Source organism: Haliaeetus albicilla, chromosome 3 (assembly GCF_947461875.1).
Source record: "Haliaeetus albicilla chromosome 3, bHalAlb1.1, whole genome shotgun sequence".
Classification (NCBI taxonomy): domain Eukaryota; kingdom Metazoa; phylum Chordata; class Aves; order Accipitriformes; family Accipitridae; genus Haliaeetus; species Haliaeetus albicilla.
Window position 1 is genome coordinate 59,970,584 of NC_091485.1, and position 21,636 is coordinate 59,992,219.

General features: G+C 37.7%; 1 protein-coding gene across 1 annotated transcript in view; it reads right to left on the minus strand.

The window, feature by feature from the left end:
• The window catches only part of CSMD3 (CUB and Sushi multiple domains 3), a 760,948-nt gene that overhangs the window by 411,055 nt on the left and 328,257 nt on the right, over positions 1-21,636 (minus strand). The window contains exon 11 of the mRNA XM_069779925.1: positions 6,406-6,527. Within this exon, the coding sequence (XP_069636026.1) occupies positions 6,406-6,527 (122 nt within the window). The remainder of the gene's footprint in view (positions 1-6,405; positions 6,528-21,636) is intronic.

Consider the following 21,636-nt stretch of genomic DNA (forward strand, 5'->3'; position numbering starts at 1 on the left):
AGAGACTGAAAGAGTTAATGTCTCAAACATTGTGGTGGGGCAATTTCTGCTTAAAGACAAACCCTGCACAGCAAGGAACCAAGGTGAAAAGCCCATCAGCTCAGACATCAGCAACAGGAGGGGGAGGGAGTGCTGGAAGGTGTGCAGCTCCCTGTTCTGATAAGCTGTTCTGATACAAAGATCAAACAATGGCCATGTCTGCAAGGAAGGAGAAGTTACCCCAAGCCCAAAGGCTCACAAACTGCTCATTAACCTGATGAGTTCAGGTGCGCTCCCGAAGGAGGGGCAAGGATGATAAAAGGACACAAACTGAAGCCCCGGGTGCACAAGCCCACCAGAACTGGACCCGTCGGCTGACTGAACCAACGCTGGACCCAGGACCGCTGAAATCTTTCTCTCTTCCTTTCTCTTTCTCTGTCTTCTTCTCTCTTTCCTTTTCCTTTTCCACAATCCCTACACCTCATCCATTTCAAGATATAAACCGTTGACCAAGTCTGAGACTAAGAGTGGATCCAGCCGCCCTTAGACCCTTCTCTGAGGAGGAGTCTGGAAAGCGAGGGGGTCTGCTCTGAACCTCGTGACTCAACAGGAGGGATCTCCTTATTCCCTGAATTGTTGTATATGGTTACACGGTTTACAGAAGTAGCCTTATGCCAATTCCTGTTGTGAGAAACCCTGCCACCTACTACCATGACTCCCCAGTTTCGTTTGCTTTTGTCATGAATAAAATCTTTAACTGATCATTCGGTGTCATTTCACCTCAATTTAGCCCGAGGGAATTTCAAGTTAAACACGACTCCCTGGTCTGTCCAGTCTGGGTCGTGACAATATTTCACTATTAGAAATTTATGTACAAATTGCCCATATTTCTTTTTCCACCGGATCACTATTCAGAGCTTTGGCACATCATAGATTTATTTCTAGCAATAATCTTAATTATCTTCTCTTGGACAGATCAAATCCACAGAACAGGATCCTGGTAAGAATGAGCATGCAAATAACATGCACAAGAACAACAAAAATATGTGGAACTCACTGATATCAGATGTGTTGCTGCACCTTCATCAGTGAGTTTTATTATTGGCTCCCAACCACGTGACTTTCCTTTCATAATTGATTTTTATTTAATTTCTCTACTTTTCCATAGTAAACTCACTGTCTTCTCAGGCCATGTTTGATATATTTAGTTGTGTCTACTCCACTGTCAACAAGGCTTGGGGATGAACAGCATGTCTGGTTAACTGTATGAGGCAAGAGACCAACTATAATGCAGTATAAAGCTAAGGAGGCAGATGATTGCCTAGGACAGTATTCTTTCATATATATTGTACTGATACCAAACTTATTTCTGAAACCACTGAGGGAAGAAAATTAGTCAGATTCAATCCTGGAATAGGCATGTAGACATGGGAGGAATGTCCATTCACACCAGAGTTAAAAGTTCCTTTCAGGGTCTTTCATCTAGTGCTTTCTCCCTTAGAAGATTCTCAATTTCTGAGCTATTTTGTTGCAAATGATGCAACAGAAGAAGCTCTGAAATACCAGATCAATAAGTCCTGAAATACCAGGATCAGTAAGTCTTCATGGTTCTCACGGCTGCAGTATAAAATATTGTAAATATCGCCATGTTATAATGAGCACTATGACATCATGTGTTGTAGTCATTATAAATAACTCTTAATGGCTAATCTTCATTATACATCAATGTCACTTTTGACTTCAAGGCAAACATCAAAAGTTAAGTCTTTAAGCAGTCATGCAAGGCAAGCATTTTTGTGTTCAGAACAATAAGGCAATGTTACCATGAATTAAAACTGAACACATTAAATCACTGGTTACATAAGCAAAAACTTTAGACATGCAAATTCCTCAATATATGCTAAAAAGAAGTTGATCTAACTCGTAAAATGATCTCATTTTCTTTTAACCTCAACAAGTTTAGGTTCTTCTAATCAGTGCTAGACACCTTTTCTACTTATATTGAAAACTATAAACATATCTGAATGTTGTTTCAGATAACATTGTAAGCCTTTTATCTACCTGCTATTTTAGAAACCCCATAATTATATGTGAGTCTGCATTTCATTGCAGTATCAAAGAGGTACAATTATGACCAACCAACAACATGCAAAGAACAGTATTTTCTGGGTAATGCTGAAGCTATTATAAACGTATCTATAATAAACAGGGTAACTCCTTGTACTACGATCTGCCCATAATGAACCTAAGACTTCTCAGAGTCTAGTAATTTCAGTGGTACATCACAGAAGTGCAGGACCAGTCTCCAACATTGATGTTTTGAAATAAAATATCTTGTTTAATCTAACATTACTTCTTTGCATTCTTATTACTGACATAACTCTCTGATGTACCATCCACTAACAGGTATTCTTGATTATGGCCTTATCTAAAAGTTCATACTTAATTTTAAATAAATGACCTTTTCTTAACTATTGTTTTCACTCTTTTACTATATCCTCCACACTTTCACAGTATGTAAACACATGAGGAGACAGATAAATATGTAAGTTGGCTCATCTAACCTTGGCTGGTTCCCAAGTGCCCACCAAGCCACTCTATCACTCCCCCTCAGCAGGACAGGATGAGAAAGCTCGTGGGTCGAGATAAGGACAGAGAAACCACTCACTAGTTACCGTCATGGGCAAAACAGACTCGATCTGGGGAAGATTAATTTAATTTATTGCCAATTAAAAATAGTGTAGGAAAGCAAGAAATAAAAACAAAACTAAAACCACCTTCCTCCTACCCTCCTTCCCAGGCTCAACTTCACTTTTTGGTTCCTAACTCTTCTACCTCCTCCTCTCCCCCAGGAGGTGCAGGAGGACAGGGAATGGGTCTTGCCGTCAGTTTGTAACATTTTTTCTCTGCTGTTCCTTCTTCCTCACATTCTTTTCTTGCTCCAGCGTTGGTTCCCTCCCATGGAAGATAGTCCTTCACGACCTTATCCACGACCCGTGGGTCCCTCCCACAGGCTGCAGTTCTTCAAGAACTGCTCCAGCACGGGACCTTTCCACAGAGTGCAGTCCTTCAGGAGCAGACTGCTCCAGCATGGGCTCCCCATGGTGTCACAAGTTCTGCCAGCAAACCTGCTCCAGCATGGGCTCCTCTCCATGGGCCACAGTTCCTGCCAGAAACCTGCTCCTGCATGGGCTTTCCACGGGGTCACAGCTTCCTTCAGGGCACATCCACCTGCTCTGGTGTGGGGTCCTCCATGGGCTGCAGGGTGGATATCTGCTCCAGCATGGACCTCCATGGGTTGCAGGGGGACAGCCCGCCTCACCATGGTCTTCTCCACAAGATGCAGGGGAACCTCTGCTCCGGCACATGGGGCACCTCCTCTCCCTTCTTATTCTCTGACCTGGGTGTCTGCAGGGTTGTTTCACTCACGTATTCTCACTCCCCTCCTTCAGCTGCTGCTGCACAGCATTTTTTACCCTTTCTTACACGTCATCACAGGGGTGCCACCAGCTTGCCCGATTTGCCCAGCTGTGTCCTGCAGTGGGTCTGTTTTGGAGCCAGCTAGAACTGGCTCTGTCTAACATGGGGGCAACTCCTGATCTCTTCTCACAGAATTCACCCCTGCAGCCCCCCCACTACCAAAACCTTACCGTGTAAATGCAATACATAAGTACTAATCAAATCAAACTGAACCATGCATGCACTGAAATATTTTACTGAACCAGCATAGGTTCAACCTATGAATTCTGGTTCATCCCCAAATATTAAAACTGGGTGTATGCTTACATATTTTTACCAGTCAGGATCTGTGACAGTTTTCATGCTATGCTAATATGCTATTTTGTAGTATTTACAGTTTCAGAAAAAAAAAAACAACCCAACATAAAATAACTTTTAAAAACCTTGTATTTGAACTATTGCAGGCATGACCACTGACTAAAGAGGGGGTTTATTTCATTTTCATTTGAACTAGAATTTATACACATGGAATAACTTGATCCCTTAAACGTTTTGAGAGAAAGGAAAACAAGCCTAACAACTGCATCTCCCCAGTACAAGAGAGATATGCAGCTACTGGTAAGAGTCCAGCAAAGGGACACTAAGATGATTAATGAACTGGAGCATCTCTCATATACGGAAAGCTTGAGAGAGTTGGGCTTGCTTAGCCTAGAGAAGAGAAGGCTCAGGTGGATTTTAATGTGTATAAACACCTGAAGGGATGATGTGAAGAAGATGGAACCAAACGCTTTCCAGTGGTGCCCAGTGACAGGACCAGAGGCAATGGGCACAAACCAAAACACAGGAAGTTCCATCTGAACATCAGGAAACAGTTTTTCACTGTGAGGGTGACCAAGCACTGGCATAGGTTGCCCAGAGAGGTTCTGGAGTCACTGTCTTTCAAGATATTCAAAGACCATCTGGGCAACTGCCTCTAGGTGGCCCTGCTTGAGCAGGGGATTTCAACTAGATGATGTCCAGAGGTCCGTTCCAACCTCAATCATTCTGTAACTCTGTGAACCACACTGACAACCAGAGACAAAGCATTTGTTCACTTCTTAATTTTCTGCACTCAGCTTTAAATTCAAAGTTCCTTAAAAGCAGAAACTAGAAATTTGGAAGGAAAATAATACTGAGGAATAAAGGTTTTGAAAACTCCAGTGAAAAATACTTTTGGTTGAAACAAAGTTCTGAGGTTTTGAAGATAACACTGTATCACCATGTTGTGAACTGGAGGGGAGGGAGGAGGAAGGCAGCATTAAGACACAAATACCTCTGCCCGAGTGTAATCCTTAACACTCTTCAAGTCATTAATATCTTAAACCTGCAGTTACCTGTGATTTACCAGTAGATGCATACCAGTCTGTGAGCTTGAAGTTTTGCTTCTACCATTGGTAGAATGTATAAAATCTTATTTGGCTTTTTTGTTACGTAGACATGCCTTCTCTGCATTAAGAAAGGAAACTATTTCATTCAAAATATGGCCAAAAAGGTCTTAAATTTATTCTATACAACAGCTTAGTGGTGGTTTTCAAGCCATTTATAGCACTTGTTCAAAGTGTAAGAGCTGTGTTTAATTTTCTCAAACAATATGATATTAAATTCTATCTACTGCCACATTTGACAGAACTTTCCTTCAGAAATTCTGGATGTGCACAGATTTCATCTTGCTCACTAACAGTTTTTGATTAAAGGAATAAAAATATGAAGCTTTTTTGGACCAGAAAAATGGATCTTAACTATTACTTAACTATTTGAACTGTTTGCCCATCTGTGGGACACAGACTGCATCATCTTTCAAGGACTCTTGACACATTTTTGATGATCTATAAATTGGATAAATTGGAATAGCAGTCCTTGGAACAAGGATAAAACAAACAGCCAACCCTCCCTCCCCTCGAAAACACATCTACCATCTTCAATATGAATATTATAATCACTTCATTAAATATACTTTTTTTCTTCTTCCGAAGTGGAACATAAGGTTGGCTTCCACACAGGACTTTGTAAGATTAGAGGGAGAAATGCACCAGTGTAGCTAAATGGCTTCTGAAATGTAATCAGGTTTTCACTGAGTCCTCTGATAAACTCAGGTGTAAAGGGGTAGGGCTTCTAGGCCTCTCTGATAAATTAATGGAGTGTGATGCAGGTGGCAACATAAAACAGAAATTAGGAGGTAGAATATACCCCTGTACCAGCAAACACAGATGTTGACAGTCCTTTATAAAACATTCCTGAGCTGTACAGCTAATTTTTTATTTTATTACATCTAAACAAGTCCATTACACTCAGTTCAGATAAAATTATACACCTGGAAATACAATATAGCCATTGCTGCCAGGTGCCTAGCTCTTGAATTTAAAGACAACTGGTGTCATAACTTAGCTTTATTACTGTACTTTGACTCATCTGGCATTATCAGAACTCCCAGTACTTTTGGTTTAAAGTGTAGGTATAAAGTATATGGGATTTTAATACAGTGGTTCAGACAATGAAATAAATTACACAACTTTAGAACAGACCTTCATGAAGGGAAGGTGAATTCCTGAACTTCAGTGATTTCTCACATAGTCTAAGGCCAAACATGACATAAACAGTCTTATACACAAAACAGCTCTATTGATTATAACACAGTATTAGTGGACCCACGACACTGCTTCATACCATTGGGTAGTTGCTTCTAGGAATTATTTTAGAGAATCACATAAAAACATGATAGCATCTACTTGGCATACAAAAAGCAAAACACTCTTAGGGGAAACAAGTTTTAACATCTGTCCATACACATCTAATATCAGTCATTTCTTAGAAATGTCTGCAATGCACCAAGTACAGCAGCTAGACTGTAGAGATAAATCATATTAGTGAAAAATGTCATGGTCTACATGGATGGGTTTTTTTAAAGCAAAGCCAGAATTTTAAACTTACCTTATTAGTATTGATAGCTGTGATGACCCACACACATTGAGCATTGCTGTCATACTGGAATGGAAAATTGGGTGAGGTGAAAGTGCCTCCAGGTCCCTGAAGATTGGATCCACAAGTCTTGACTACAAAAAGAAAGTTCACCTTTTAATTCACATACAAAATACACGTAGCAGATTCATAAACCAAGCTCTAACTTATATTAATCAAGATGTGAAGGATTAAAATACCATTGACCAAAAATAGAACCACCTCATACAAGATAATAGAATATTCATGTTTAGTTATTCTGACAAAGTAGAATAGACTTTCTCTTGTGTCCAAGCTTATAATCTTAAAAAAAAAAAAGTATTTGAAGTAAAAAGAGAAACTGCTACATTAAGAGAAACTGCTCTATTTATTTTCAAAACACTTCAGTAAGTAACTTATGTCATTACCTCCACTAATGTCAAGAAAGACAAGAGTTTATATAGTAGAACACAAAGTACAACACTTTTATAACTGTGTCTTTTTTGTGCACGTGTATCGGCATATGGTACGCCAGCATTTTTTCTGCTGCAACCACTGTCCAACCCACTGAATCAATAGCTGAAGCACTGAAAACTATAAAGGAAATTTGTAAAAGTTAGACTTACACAAAATAGTGTTATCTATTTTTAAAGACTATGAAAGGCATTTATTTACAAATCAAAGTCTGTATGGTTATTTACAGTAGCATACCTTAAATAAAAACAAACTGATATCCCTATTTACTGTAGGTTGCATCTCACATCACAAATAACACAAAGCACATAAACCATGTCATTTCTGCTTGTGAATGACATTTTTAAGGCACTAAATTCATAGTCTGCTGGAGTCAATAAAAGTTTTATTGTTGGTTCTTTGATATTCAGATCTTTGCTGAATGCAGTATTGGTTAACTTTTCCTGTATGAAGCTGTAGAACTGACAAGCAACCTAAGCTAAACATGAGCTTATTCTATTTCTCCAGTGATTATTATGACACCACAAATAAACTGCAGAAGCTAAAGAATTATTGCTTCTTCTGTATTCTGACAGACCATCTTGCTTAACTGAATAAAAAAATTCACACTAAGATGTGAAATTACCATACAGTTGTACTCTACTTTCACAAAGTGTGTTTATGTGATCCATACTGAATACAGGAAGATTCAGCTGCTGCTGGATGAAGGCTTGCTCCTTCCCTCCCATTAGCCTCCCAAAAGAATGTCACTATTTCCACCCAACCTGCACCACTTTTACCCCTCAGAGAAGCAATACTTTGGTGAAGAGTCTGTTCAAAGCCACACCAGAAGCCTGAAAACAAGGAAAGAGGAGGTTGATGAGAGGAAGGCTCCTCATTTATCATCAGTAGCTGAAGCCTCTGAGGTCATGAGTGAGACTAAGGTCAAGCACAGCTTTTCGTCTTTGTTTTTAATAAGAAACTGTATGACACTTGCAGCTCATATCTCTGTCTGGGAAGAAAGTCAGGAAGTGTTCTAGACAATCTGCTGTTCCACCTGAATGTCAGTCCATCCTTTGGGGCAGAGCTGGGACGTAAAGCACATCTCCTTGTGTGTATGCTGTGGTAGAGTTAGGAGTTGTGTTTGCTGCCTTTTCTCAGAGTAGCCATGTCTCAAAAGAAAGCCATGTCATTCTACAGTGGAACCTAAGTCTTTGACTACTAATTTCTATTATTCATACTGATTTGAAATATTCCTAACAGACATTTGCTTTCAGTACCATAATCTGAAATCCAGAAGAAAAAAAAAAAAAAACAAAAACCAACAACAAAAAAATCTCACAAATTAAACCAATCACTTGGTTTTGTAAAGTCTGGTTCAGGAGGAAAAAAGAAATGATTAAAATATGAATCTTCATTCATTGGAAAATACAACTATAAGAAGCCGCAAAGATGAAGCTATTAGCTATACTTATTTACAGTTTAAGAAGGCTTCTGATACTACAACATAAAATAATGAAATGTTATGAGTTAATATTGAATTTCTTTGGAGTTAAAGGGAGAAAAATGTACACCTTTAGGGTTTTAATAGCTATATATGACTGATGTCACTGCATTTGTCAAGTGACAGATGAACAAAAGACATCTGTGGGTTTTGGTGAATATCAGAGTACTTTCTGTTCAGCAGTAACTGTAGTGACAGCAATGTTCTACTAAAATATAACAGTATAATATTCTAATATACTAATATTTTATGTTCAAGCCTATAATCCATAGTTTGCCAATAAAAGACAATCAAAAAATTCTTAAGTGATTTCTTTACCCAGTAATTTATATTTGCCTCTGAACCTCAATACTGTATTTTCTCCTTCAATATCCACATTTTTGCTTTTATCACATTACCTGTGGTCTTTATCTCAACAAGTATCATTGGTTCCCTGTCTCTGTCTCTGATTTTGTGTGAAGCACATGAAGACTTGTTGTCAATCGTTGCAACCTTTTAAGTGCTGCAGGGTACAGGCAGTGTAGCATATACTTGTAAAAATAAGATAAATTTCTGTTTAGCTATTATTGATTATTAGAAAAATCTCTCAGAGACATAACAAGTGGTCTACATAAACTTGTTGCTTACTTATTGAAAATTTTAAATACTTCCTATGTCTTTTGGTTTAAGACATTCTTTGACAACCCATCTGATTTCAAGTAGTTGGTCACAAGACTGTTCACCTAATTGTGCACTACCTCTCATGGCTCTGTGCTGATTCTTACAACACTGCAAAAAGTAAAGTAGATGAAAAAAGTAAACTGTTTCCACTGGATTTTGGAAGTACTGCCTCAGACAATTTACACAACTATTCAGATGAGTAAGTCTATTTAACATGAGAAGAGTTTACAGATAAGCTGAAAGTTGCAAAATTGTAAAAAAATATATCTAACAGTAAGTTAACATCACATAACACCTTTTCCTGGACTTCTTGAATCTGTCCCTACAAATTTTAAGGATTTAAGAACTCTGCCCTACAATCTTGATATTGCTTAGTTATCACCTGCATGGGTGACTGGCTACCTGTTTACAAAATACAACGATGAACAGAAGTTCCACAGGCATTCAGATCATTTGGATTCATTCACCATGAATAGATCCTTCTGACATAAGAAACTTCTTTGAATATAGACATATTTGATGCCTTAGTCTGACAAAATTAATTGGTTACTACTTCAAGTCAAGATTGTATCAATATAAGCTAGTTTCAAACCATTAGTTGAAATCTGAGTTGCTGTGTTTTGAAGAAATTGAAATAAGTGTGAATATCAGGAAATTAATCATTGTTAAAGAACAGATCAGTTCCTTTCCAGCTTACTCTTGTGTCTTTGGAGGTTTCTGTCCTGGCTTTGCTTCATTATTTTTCATCAAGAATTTGTTTTCTTTTTTTGGAACTCATTTAAAGGCATGAATTAGATTACTATTCCTATGCAGATAATTCATGTGTTTGAAGATTAGTTCTGATTGTGCTTCTGAATATTTTATACAGTATTTGGAAATACACAAGCATAGAGACATGGGTGTCTAATATCTTCAAAAACAAACTAATTTATACTAAAAACTTATGGTCACAGATGCATATTGAACCCAATCAATTACTTTACTTACTCAATGACAGTAGTAACAGTTCAGTAAAATGCAGACATGAGACCTACAAAATTTGACCCTTAATATTTTGCATAAAATAGGGATTTTACTACACCTCTCTAGAAGCAGATTACAACACACCTGATTTACCATTTATAGTTAATAAGGTTTTTATATTTCTAAGTCATTACATTTATTTGAAGAGAAAATTTTTATTTTCTTACAGTACCAGATCTGATTTCAGACACATTGTGAACACAGAAAAAAGATCATTAATTCATTTTACATTTAACAGACAAAAACAACTCATAAGACCTCACTGTTCTCTAAGCATGGAATCAGCTCTTCATTGGAGACAGAAATCAGTTAATTGGTGGAAAGCTTTTGCCATTCCAATACTCCAATCTGCTCTTCAGAAATTATTATGAGTTTTGCTATTAACTTCAGAGATTCACATGAATTTTATATTTGAGATTAGTATGAAGAAAGAAAAAAACATGATCAGTATGGCAAGTAATTTAGCTAAGCAAAGATGACACATACAGAGATGCAGTTATGAAGCTTGCACAAAAACATGTAGGATAGCAACTTTGTAGTCGTAACTGGCAAGTATCGGAAAACTAATATGATCAAAGGTGGGAAAGAAGAAATATTCCTTATGGAATATGATTTCTTTTCTGACCTATATAATACATTTTGAATAACTGAAATTTAACCTCTCTCATTTTAAGTAAGTAGAGAACCATGGTAGTTAATGAAGCTTTGCAAAACCATAGGAGACAAAAATCTGATGTAGCACTTTAAAAACAAGGATAACTTTATAAATTAAAAAGTCTCTGGTGTCAGTAAAGATTTTTCCTTTGTAAATTATGTATCCTTGCCTCACACACTTAAAATGTCCAACTTCTTGAGGTGTCTATTTCTCTATTTCCCTTGTAATTACGAAACACTTTCTGAAAGAGAGAAACTTATTCTACCAAAGCATATGTGTTCATCATGAAAATAATTAGCAGATAATTGTAAGGCTTCACCTTTTGTAGATTTAACTAGGCTGTGAGAACTAGAAGCTCACGGTTAGCAAAGTAATGAGTATATTTTGGCTATACCTTACTTCAAAAGAGTAAAAGGAGGTATGTTAGAAGTTTAGTCTTATCTATTCTGAGTTCCAAAGAAAAAGAAAAGTTCTTAAAAAACCCCCACTGTTTATATCTGACAGCTGCTGCTATTCAGAAATTATTTCTGGATACTACACAAGTTTATTCAGACAGCATGTCTCACAGTAAATTTTGTCATTGCTATTGCTCACACTGTACAGCAATAACATATTTTAGAATAATAAAAAGAATACAGTATAGAATTAAAAAAATTAGATCTAAGTAGTGTACTAAAAGCATATGGAGCAGTAAACAAATCCAAATATTGCCAAAAAAAAAAAATTCTAACTGAAATTTTCCAGATCAAGAAGGTCTTTTATTTTCACATTTGCTTAGGTGGAGCTGGGGAGCACCAGGAAGGGCTGTTGGTGCCCCTCAGGATCCTGAGAAAATCTCTTAGCTAACAATTGTATCACACTAGGTTTCAGCAAAAGTCATGTATGTGTCACTGCCTGCCCAGAACACCTTTCAAAGTGATAATTAAAGAGGAAAGGATTTCTTTTAATGATACAATTCAGGATAATGAACAAAGCTATTTGTCTCCCCCCCCCCCCCCCCCATGCTCCAGTGTACAGGAATCTGAAGCTAAAGAAGGCTGATGATCTGGCTCAGAATAGCATTACTTTTGATGGACAATTTCTAGAGATTCAGAACACACATTTCAAGATAGGCACAGTTCTCTTCAACATTTTTGTGGATCTGAAGGAAAGTTCCAAAATGTAAACTAAACCAGCGGTCTCCAAAGTGGGGTGTGTGTACCCCAGGGACTGTGCAAGATAACCCACTGCGGTGCAGGAAGAAAACATTAGAACTTTCATAGTACGTGTATATAACTATAAATACATAAACATATATTGGTGAGATGTGCTCAGAAATTCTTTTACTGATATGGGTACTTGATCAAAAAAGTTTGGAGACCACTGAACTAAACATATGACAATGAAGTTCTGTCTCATTCTAAAGAATGTATAAAAAATATGTAATGAATATAGACACTTTGAATGTAGTATTTAACAAGGCATGGAAATTTTTAATAAAAAGTTACGCCTGAAGTCTAATTGCTGTGGAATGATTGTGGGAGGTGACTTATCAATATGACACACACACACCCCCCTTAAGGGAAGGTAAACCTCCAGGGTGGAATGCAGTGGATATACAAGAAATCTGTTCCATAATAATTCCCTAAGCAACATAACCTGCAACCTTAGATGTTAGCAACACCAGGAGAGCGTGGTATGCTGACTCTAAGAGAAACAACATGGAGGGTGGAGCGGAGTGGAGACACTGCAGTCAGGCTCTGTGATATCACTGCAGAGTTGGGGAACTGGAGCTACCAGAACAAGAATGGAAGGTCCCTGCACTGAATCCACTGAACCAAGGTGAAAAAATAGGGGTTCTGTCAACACTATGGCCTTACTTCTGATTTATATCATTAAGTGCCCAGTTCTGAAGTAGTGACATGCTAAATCATGTTCTCTGGGTGAACTCTGCTCATTATAATGTCATAATAATACTAAAACACACCTCCATCCCAAAAACTACCTGCCTTCAAGGTGCAACCACCCCTCACTGAGCACGCGCTCTGAATTTTCTCTAGCATGTGCCTTTAAAAGTAAAGCCAGGAGATTTTACACCAGTCATAATAGAAGTATGAATGACTAGAGTCACTCAAGCTCCACCTAGAAACAAGACAGTATAAAAGGGCTTAAGAGAGGAGGAATGTTAGGGAAGATCCCATCATAGACAAGTTGGGAGGTTGTCCTGGTTTCAGCTGGGATGAAGTTAATTGTCTTCCTAGCAGCTGGTACAGTGCTATGTGTTTGAGTTAGGTATGAGAAGAATGTTGATAACACACTGATGTCCTCAGTTGTTGCTAAGTAATGTTTAGTCTAAAGTCAAGGATTTTTCAGCTTCTCATGCCCAGCCAGCAAGAAGGCTAGAGGGGCACAAGAGGTTGGCACAGGACACAACCAGGGCAGCTGACCCAAACTGGCCAACAGGGTACTCCATACCATGTGAGGTCACATCTAGAATATAAACGGGGGGGAGTGGGGGCAGGGGGAATCGCTGCTCAGGGACTAATGGGGTGTCGATTGGCAGGTGGTGAGCAATTGAAGTGTGCATCATTTGTATATTCCAATCCTTTTAGTATTACTGTTGTCATTTTATTAGTGTTTTCATTATCATTATTAGTTTCTTCTTTTCTGTTCTATTAAACCATTCTTATCTCAACCCAGGAGTTTTACTTCTTTTCCCGATTTTCTCCCCCATCCCACTGGGTGGGGGGGAAGCGAGTGAGTGGCTGCGTGGTGCTTAGCTGCTGGCTGGGGTTGAACCACGACAGGAGGACATCGCTGACTTCTGGGATCGGTCGACAGGCTGAACCTCTCTTCCCCTCCCCCACAGGGACACCTATAGAGTAAGATTCAAACCCTCGGTTATACCAAGTGCTTCCCTGGGAAACTCAGAAATCTCTATAGAATTTTTCCATAATTTAATGTGCTGGTAGTCAACTGTATTATTACTTGCACGTGCTTTGCAGACAGTATAGTTATCACTGGCAATAGAAAAGAACCTGTACTGTTGCTTTAATAAGCTGTACTATTCATTAAAATCTAGCCATGATAGTTTGTAGAACACAACCACACTCCTTAAGTCTGGCCATGATAGTTCGTTGAACATGACTAAACTAAAAGTACAGTTCACTATTAGTGCATCCGTAATCGTGATAGTTCAATATATTGAATGCAACCAGACTTACAGTGCTGAATTTGACACTCAGAATCTAAGCCTAGCTGCTGCCAGCCCCTCTGATATCTGAGGACAAGCTGGAATGCAAGGGGGTTTATTTTCTGCCATACTTTGTTACTCTTTAACACAACTATTGTAGAAATGTTAATGTTAATATTTTTTAAATATCGTTAAATATTTTACTAGCAATTCTTTATTGGCAATGCTTTATGTAAGAAGCAGAGCTAACAGCACCTCCTGTGATTACTATACAATTAGTCAAAGCTACTATAAACTTGGCTCAGTGCCTGACTAATCACTATCAAGAAGATGGCAACTTACAATCAGACCAATAAAGTGTTCAGATGCCAAAAGTGCAAGTTTTGAGAGAAATTCACTGCTAAGGTGTCCGTGAGTTCACTAGCAGCCATATATTTCCCAGAAACAATGAAACTTTTTTTTTATTATATATTTTTATTATATATTTTCCTCATGACTGAGGTGAACATCTTTGTAGAAATCTCATATCAAAACTTTTTTTAGAATTTGCAAACTGCAAATCCCCTGAGAGGACCAATTCAGTAGCTGGGTTCAGAGCACATTTAACACACTAAAAGCACTTTTGTTTAAAGGCTTGGAAAAGAAAGAGCCAATTTTGCTAGCACTCTATCTTAAAAGTTTATCATGTAAGAAAAAAATGACAAAGATTTAACCCCTAAAAACTCTGCTGTTAGGTAGTGCTTAACAGAAAAAGAAAACTGAAAAATATCAATTTTGTATTAGTAGAATATAATAGAAAAGGGGGATTCTTTTGGTAGAATACTCTATTATTTTTCTAGGGTAGCTTCTTTTAGGAGCAAATCTGAATTAATTCTGTCACTAATTCCCATATTTCTCTTGAGAATTCTAGGCATTTGTTTTGGTCTATAGGACACACAAGAACACCACAGCAAGACGTATTCATTTAGTGCCTCCAAACTGTAACTCTTCTTGCAGTGTGCCCTCCATACAAGCAGAGCTCTGCCAATTGGAAAAGGAAAGGGATGATTAGCTACTAAGGCGCAACTGACTATTACTCTTCAGAAGAAAAACCTACAATTTGGGAAGAGATACTGAGTTACCAGAAATAAAATCTTGAGATGTAGGCCATGATAGATTAAATGGCATTCAACTGCAGAATTTATCCAATACTGTGCAAGTTATGCACAGACTAAACAAACTGAACAGAAATACTAACTGTATGCAAGCAATTCTCTTTATTAATATATTGAATTCAAGAGCTTAATGTCAACATAATGCCTTTTCTTCTCACTAGTATCAAGTAATTATGAATTTCAGCTAAGAGTCATTGAAGAGTGAACAGAATGTAGTTCATTCTTATAAGACTGGAAAACATCAGAGTGCCGGTATACAACTCTTATCTGAAAATAAATTGCTAAAATATGTATTTCAGAAAACTCTTCCTCTGGAAATTTTTACAGTCTCTCTCTCCTTTCTTAAGGGCTGGACAGAATTAGGCTTTGGGTAACTTGTTAAAATACTTTGAAGAACATCAACAAACTATCAGTGACCAGCAGGGAGAACAAATTACTGATGTTTACCATGCCAAATATTAAATTTTTATTTTAAATTTTTTCACTAGATTTTACAGAGGCAAGACAGTCTTATGTGAAACAGATCTCCCAGCAGTGGAACACACTAATCTCTCTTAATGGGAAATCCAGACTCCTAGTTCTGAATTTCTAAATTCCATTCTGCTTGTTATTTCCTATGGCCTTATTTTTCTTCAGTTATAATCTATTTCCTAAAAAAAAAATTTCAGTTACAAACCAATTGCACCACTTGCATGTGTCACCATGGAACTTGTGTCAATGTGTGGAACAACAAACCTGTTTAAAATAGTCATATGTCCACCTCAGAACCAGACATACTTTCTAACTCTGCCACAGTTGCTTATCCCTTAAATGGTGATGATGTTAATTTGTTTCTTGATAAGAGTATAAAAATTTTTTGACTTTGTTAGCCATGCTTGAGTCCTAAGAAGCACTAACACCCCATCTCCAAATAAAACAAGAAAAATCAATTTAAATAATAGATTATATTTGGCTAAAACTATGTTAATTTTTCCACTCAGTATTGACTACTGAATAGTAAAAGATTTATGTGGACATCATGTAGTAATACAATATATAGCCATAGCCTCTGACTTACAGTATTTTGAGGTTTCCTGTCATGTGGTAACATTAACTATCTAGCTCTGTGTTAATAGCTAGTTCTTACATGGCACTTCTCAGATCTTATAGGCATTTGTAAAGAATTTTAACAGCTCAATTCTCATTTTTTCTCATTGCCCAGCTCTGCAAAGGGGAGTTAGGCATATAAACCAGGCCTCCTAGATAATAAGTACTGTAACAGTTCATATTGTTTAGTAAAAATCTTCTTCCAGCCTGGCTGTAGAAGTCATTAAATGTAATTGGACATATTTTTAAAGCTTTACAACCACATAGGTTTAGAAGATATATTCTCACTGACTCATGGGTTTTTATTTTGACACCTATGTCTTTACAGAAGTATTACAAAACTGTTTAAGTTATATTTTATACATTCCCATTTAAAATATATTCTTCAAGTGGTGGTACTATAGCAGATTGATTCAGTCTTTGAATTTAGGACATCATTTATATGTTTCATCTCTCTGAGGTGTTTCTTAAATCTATGTTTGCCTAACATTACACTGAGATAGGGCATTTATGTCAATATGCAGGAAGCAGCAAATACATATTTTTTACAGATAGTTTTCTCCAGTCTTGTTTAAGTTAGTCACTTACAACATACAAACCACAAACTAACAGTAACAAGCTTTTAGTGACCATTGCTTTAAAGTAAATTCAAAACACAGAGGTTTTGAGGAGTCTTCCCAAATCTTCCCTGTAAATAGCTATTACATCTATTCACAATTACTTATCATTCCAATTAAGAAAGGGAATATTTTTCATGTTGCACCCCATTAGTTAAGATACTGGATGATATTTAAGCTACTTGAACATAATTCTTTCTTCTAAGTTCTTTTGCAGTATAATGAAGTTGATTTCTTTAACTTCAGCAATCTGCAATGTGTAACAGTGGAAATATTCAAGGGCAACAGTCACATCCATGTTTAAAAGCTTGAAGACAGCAATTTTTTTGTGAGTTAGTTTTAAATAAAACTATCTTCTTATGCTTGAAGAGTTCAATTTCTCTGCCAATATAAACAGCAGTATGTTTAGTTTGCTAATGGTGTTTCAGTTATTAGTTCTATATTAATAATTTTGACCACATAGTATGCACTGCAGTTTCAATTATCGACAGGACTCTAAACAAACTTAAAATCATAAATAATCAGGAAGTACAGGCTTTTATCATTTAAGATTTAAGCATACACTTTATTCTTCAGTCTTTTTTTAGGAAAAATACAACTCTTCTGTACTTCTGTATTGCAGTACAGCTTATTTAATTTTGGTTTTGTTTCTGGAAGAGAATGTAGGACTGCATGTCCTAATGTTTACTTCATGTGAACTATACCTATGACTTAAATGTGGAAGTAGAAGAAACAATAAAGAAAAAATTAAAAAAAGAAAAAAGAAAAAATTCTTAAAAGGATGACAACATTTTACTTGTGAAGAGGCCAAAATTGTCGAAGCAACTTGTCATGGCCAATAATATGAAAACCAGTTGTGTTGAAAACTTAGTATAAAATTATTTAATTTATAGCTATTTCCAACAGATAGAAAATAACCAGTACTATCAATACTATCTTGGCACTTGATCAGGCTTGGAGGGAAATGGTAAAGCCTTGGTATTCTAACTGGGGGAAAAAATATAATCTCTCATTTTTTCTGCGGATCTTTCCTGAGGATGGAAGATGCTATAGCAGAAGTTTTCTCTATGTTAACTACCTTTTGGGGAATGGTAAGAGAATCAGCTAATAGAAAATTTATCAATCGTTCAGTTCCTTTGTAATTCTTCTGCTGGGTAACCAGTCTTACAGTACTGTAATCAAAACAATATATGGGCCCATAATGGAATTTCTTCCCCTTTAGAAAATGGAAAAATGTTGTCTTTCAGCCTCTTTTCATCCTTTGTCATAAGTTTTTCTCACATTACTTCAGAGAGTTAATAAATGCAAATGAGTAGGATAAAAATGCCAGTAAGTGGTACCTGTGAACTGGGGACTGAATCATGACATAAGTGGATGAGATGGAGTGCCTATGAAGTCAAAAGTCTGTCACTGCTTGTAGAATATGAGGCAATACATCTCTTCACTAGATCTAATGAGTCTTTGTTAGTTCAAAGAGGTTTTTCTTCTTCTCACCGCATGTCAAATTTTAAAAAGTTAGAAAAAAAGTTCTTTGCAAATAACCTAACACACACAAAAAATTAAATTATTCTACATCTGTAATTCTTCTTCAGAAGAATTTCCTTAAACATCTTAATGTGATTCACTGATAATTACCTGTACTTGGGAAGATGTAGTCATTCTACATGTGCAAAAGTGAATTAATACTGAACAAATACTGAATTAATACTAGAAGTATATTGAATTTGTTAAAATAACAATAACAACTGCATATTGCACATCAATAAGCACCACTGAATTGTCTAAGAATAATGATGTAATTGATGATTGTAAGATGATGTGATGAATATCTAATAACAAGCTATATGAGGAATAGTCTCCCTAAGAAAGTGGCTAGATTTCACACCATAATCAAAGTTTTACAATGATAGATTTTGCCTCCATTTTACACAACTAACAGAAAACCTCACTACATTTTTCTTCCAGCTTTGAAAACACAATAGTCTGTAACATTAATATAATCTAAAATTTGCTGTCCACTATTGGGACCTTGCATATGACTTCTTATCGCACTCCTAAGAGGCTCAGCTGATTTTGCTTAAAGGCAGCTCTGATGTTGTGCAGCTGTAAACTGGGATCAGCCTGCTGCAAAGTGTGTGTGACAAAGAGCTATGGTAAGCCCTGTTAGTCCTCACTCCACTCAGGAGCTGCATTTGACAGCTCAGACACATGGTCCTTGCCTGAGCTACTCTGCAGTGTGCCAATGCATGCAGTCTGAGAAACAAGCAAGACCAGGACTCCATGCTTAGTCAAAGTAAGAGTTATGATCTCATTGGAATTACAGAAACACAGTGTGATAGCTCACATGACTGGAGTACTGCAGTGGACAGTTACAAGATATCCAGGAAATGCAGAAAGGGTAGAAAAGGAGTGGTTGGCCTCTATGCAAAAGAGAGGGTTGAGTGTATCAAGGACAAGAGACAGTTCCTAGAGAGCCTTTGTTTCAAAATTGGCAAGATCTCCATCAGAGGAGATCTCATGGTAGGTGTCTGCTACAGACCTCCTGATCAGGACCAAGCCTTCCCCTGATAAATCACAGAAGCCTTGGGTCTGCAGGCCCTAGTTCTCCTAGGGGACTTCAACTACCCTGATACTTGCTAGGAAAGCAACACTGTGCTGCAAAAGCAATCTGGGAGATTTCTGTAGTGAACTTTGGAAAACTTCCTAACATGGGTGCAGAATGTGCCAAACAGGAGTTCTGCCTTTTTAGACCTACTGTTCAAAAATAAGAGAGGTTTGTTTGGTGTCATGACCCTCACTGTTGGCCTTTGCTGCAATGACCATAGCCTCACAGAGTTTAAGACCCTAAAAAGGGCATGATAAAGACAGGTAGCAGAATAAAGACTGGCTATCAGAAGTCCAGTCCAACTGGACCAACCTGTTTGCCTCCTACGATGAAAAAACACACCCAGTGGATGAGAGGAGAACTACAGACATAATTTACCTTGAATTTAGGAAGATGTCCAACAGTATAATTCAACACCTGCCTCACAAACTCATAAAGCATGTTTGGGACAGACAGACCACGAGATGTTTGGAAAACTAGCTATACTGCAGAGTTCAAAGGATGGTGATTAAAGGCTCGACATCAAACTGGCAGACAGTTATGAGTGGAGTTCCTCATGGATCAGTAATGGGTGTGATAGTATTCAATATCTTTAAAGTTCATTTGAATGATGGGATTGAATGCACACTCACCACGTCTGCAGAGGGAGGAGAGGTAGTTGCACCAGAAGAAAGAGCCACTATAGAGAGAGACCTCAGTGAGCTGGAAGACTGGGCCAAAAAGAATTACGTGAGTTTTAGCAAGGTTAAACGTAAAGTCCTACACATGGAATAAAATAAGCCCCAGAAGCAGTGCAGATGAGGGCTGACTGTCTGGGGAGCAGTTCTGCTGAAAGGCACCTGGGGCCTTGGTGGACAGGAAGCTGAACAAAACCCAGCAATGTGCCTTGGTAGCAAAGGAAACTGTCCTGGGCTGTGTCAGCAAGAATAGAGCCAGAAGATAAAGGGGGGTGATTATTCAGCCCTACTCAGTATTTGTTAGGCCATATATGGAATACTGTCCATTTGTGGTTCTTCCAGTTTAAGAGAGACACTGAGAAATCAGAAGGTGTCCAGTGGAAGGCCACTAAGAAGACTGGAGAACTTGACAGATGAAGAAAATTGAAGGAACTGGGTTTGTTCAACCTAAAGATCAGAACCCTCAAGGAGGTATCTAATCACAGCCTTTTGCTATATAAAAGGTAGTTATAGAAAACATAGAGATACTCTTCACATGGATGCATGGTGTCATGGTTTAACCCCAGATGGTAACTAAGCACCATGCAGCTGCTCACTCAGTCCCCCCCACCCAGTGGGATGGGGGAGAAAATTGGGGAAAAAAAGTAAAACTCATGGGTTGAGATAAGAACAGTTTAACAGAACAGAAAGGAAGAAAATAATAATGAAAAAAATAATAATATGACAAAAATAATACTAAAAGGATTGGAATATACAAAACAAGTGATGCACAATGCACTTGCTCACTACTTGCTGCCCGATGCCCAGTTAGTTCCCAAGAAGCAATCCCTCCCAGGCCAACTCCCCCCAGTTTATATACTAGGCATGACATCACATGGCCACTTTGGGTCAACTGCCCTGGCTGTGTCCCCTCCCAACTTCTTGTGCCACTCCAGCCTTCTTGCTAGCTGGGCATGAGAAGCTGAAAAATCCTTGACTTAGTCTAAACACTACTTAGCAACAACTGAAAACATCAGTGTGTTATCAACATTCTTCTCATGCTGAACCCAAACCATAACACTATACCAGCTACTAGGAAGACAATTAACTCTATCCCAGCCAAAACCAGGACAGGAAAAAAGGTAACAGGCACAAGTTTCTTCAGGAGAAATTCCATCTGGATATAAGAAAAAAATTCTCCCTCATAAGAACTATTAAACATTGGAATAGGTTGCTGAAAGAAGTGGTAGAAACTCCCTCACTGGAAGTGAAGACTTGGCTTGAGACAGCCATGGATTACCTAATCTAAGGCCTTGCCTTAGATTAGGTAATCATCGAATCAGGTGATTTCCTGATGTCCTTTCCAGCCTAGACTTCTGATATTTGATCACTGCCTCAGTGTCAAAAGGAAAGAATAACTGAATGAGGTTTCACAGAGGTTTGTCCTGGGTCAGGGTCATTCAGTATTTTCATTAACACCTTGGACACCAGAATGAAGTGCATACTTATTAAATCTGCATTTAACAAAGAGCTGGGAAAGACCGTGAATATATTAGCAAACATAATTAGTATTAAAAATGAGAAATTGAAGAAATTACATTAAAATAGGATGCAATTCAGTAGAGACAAGTATAGGACAA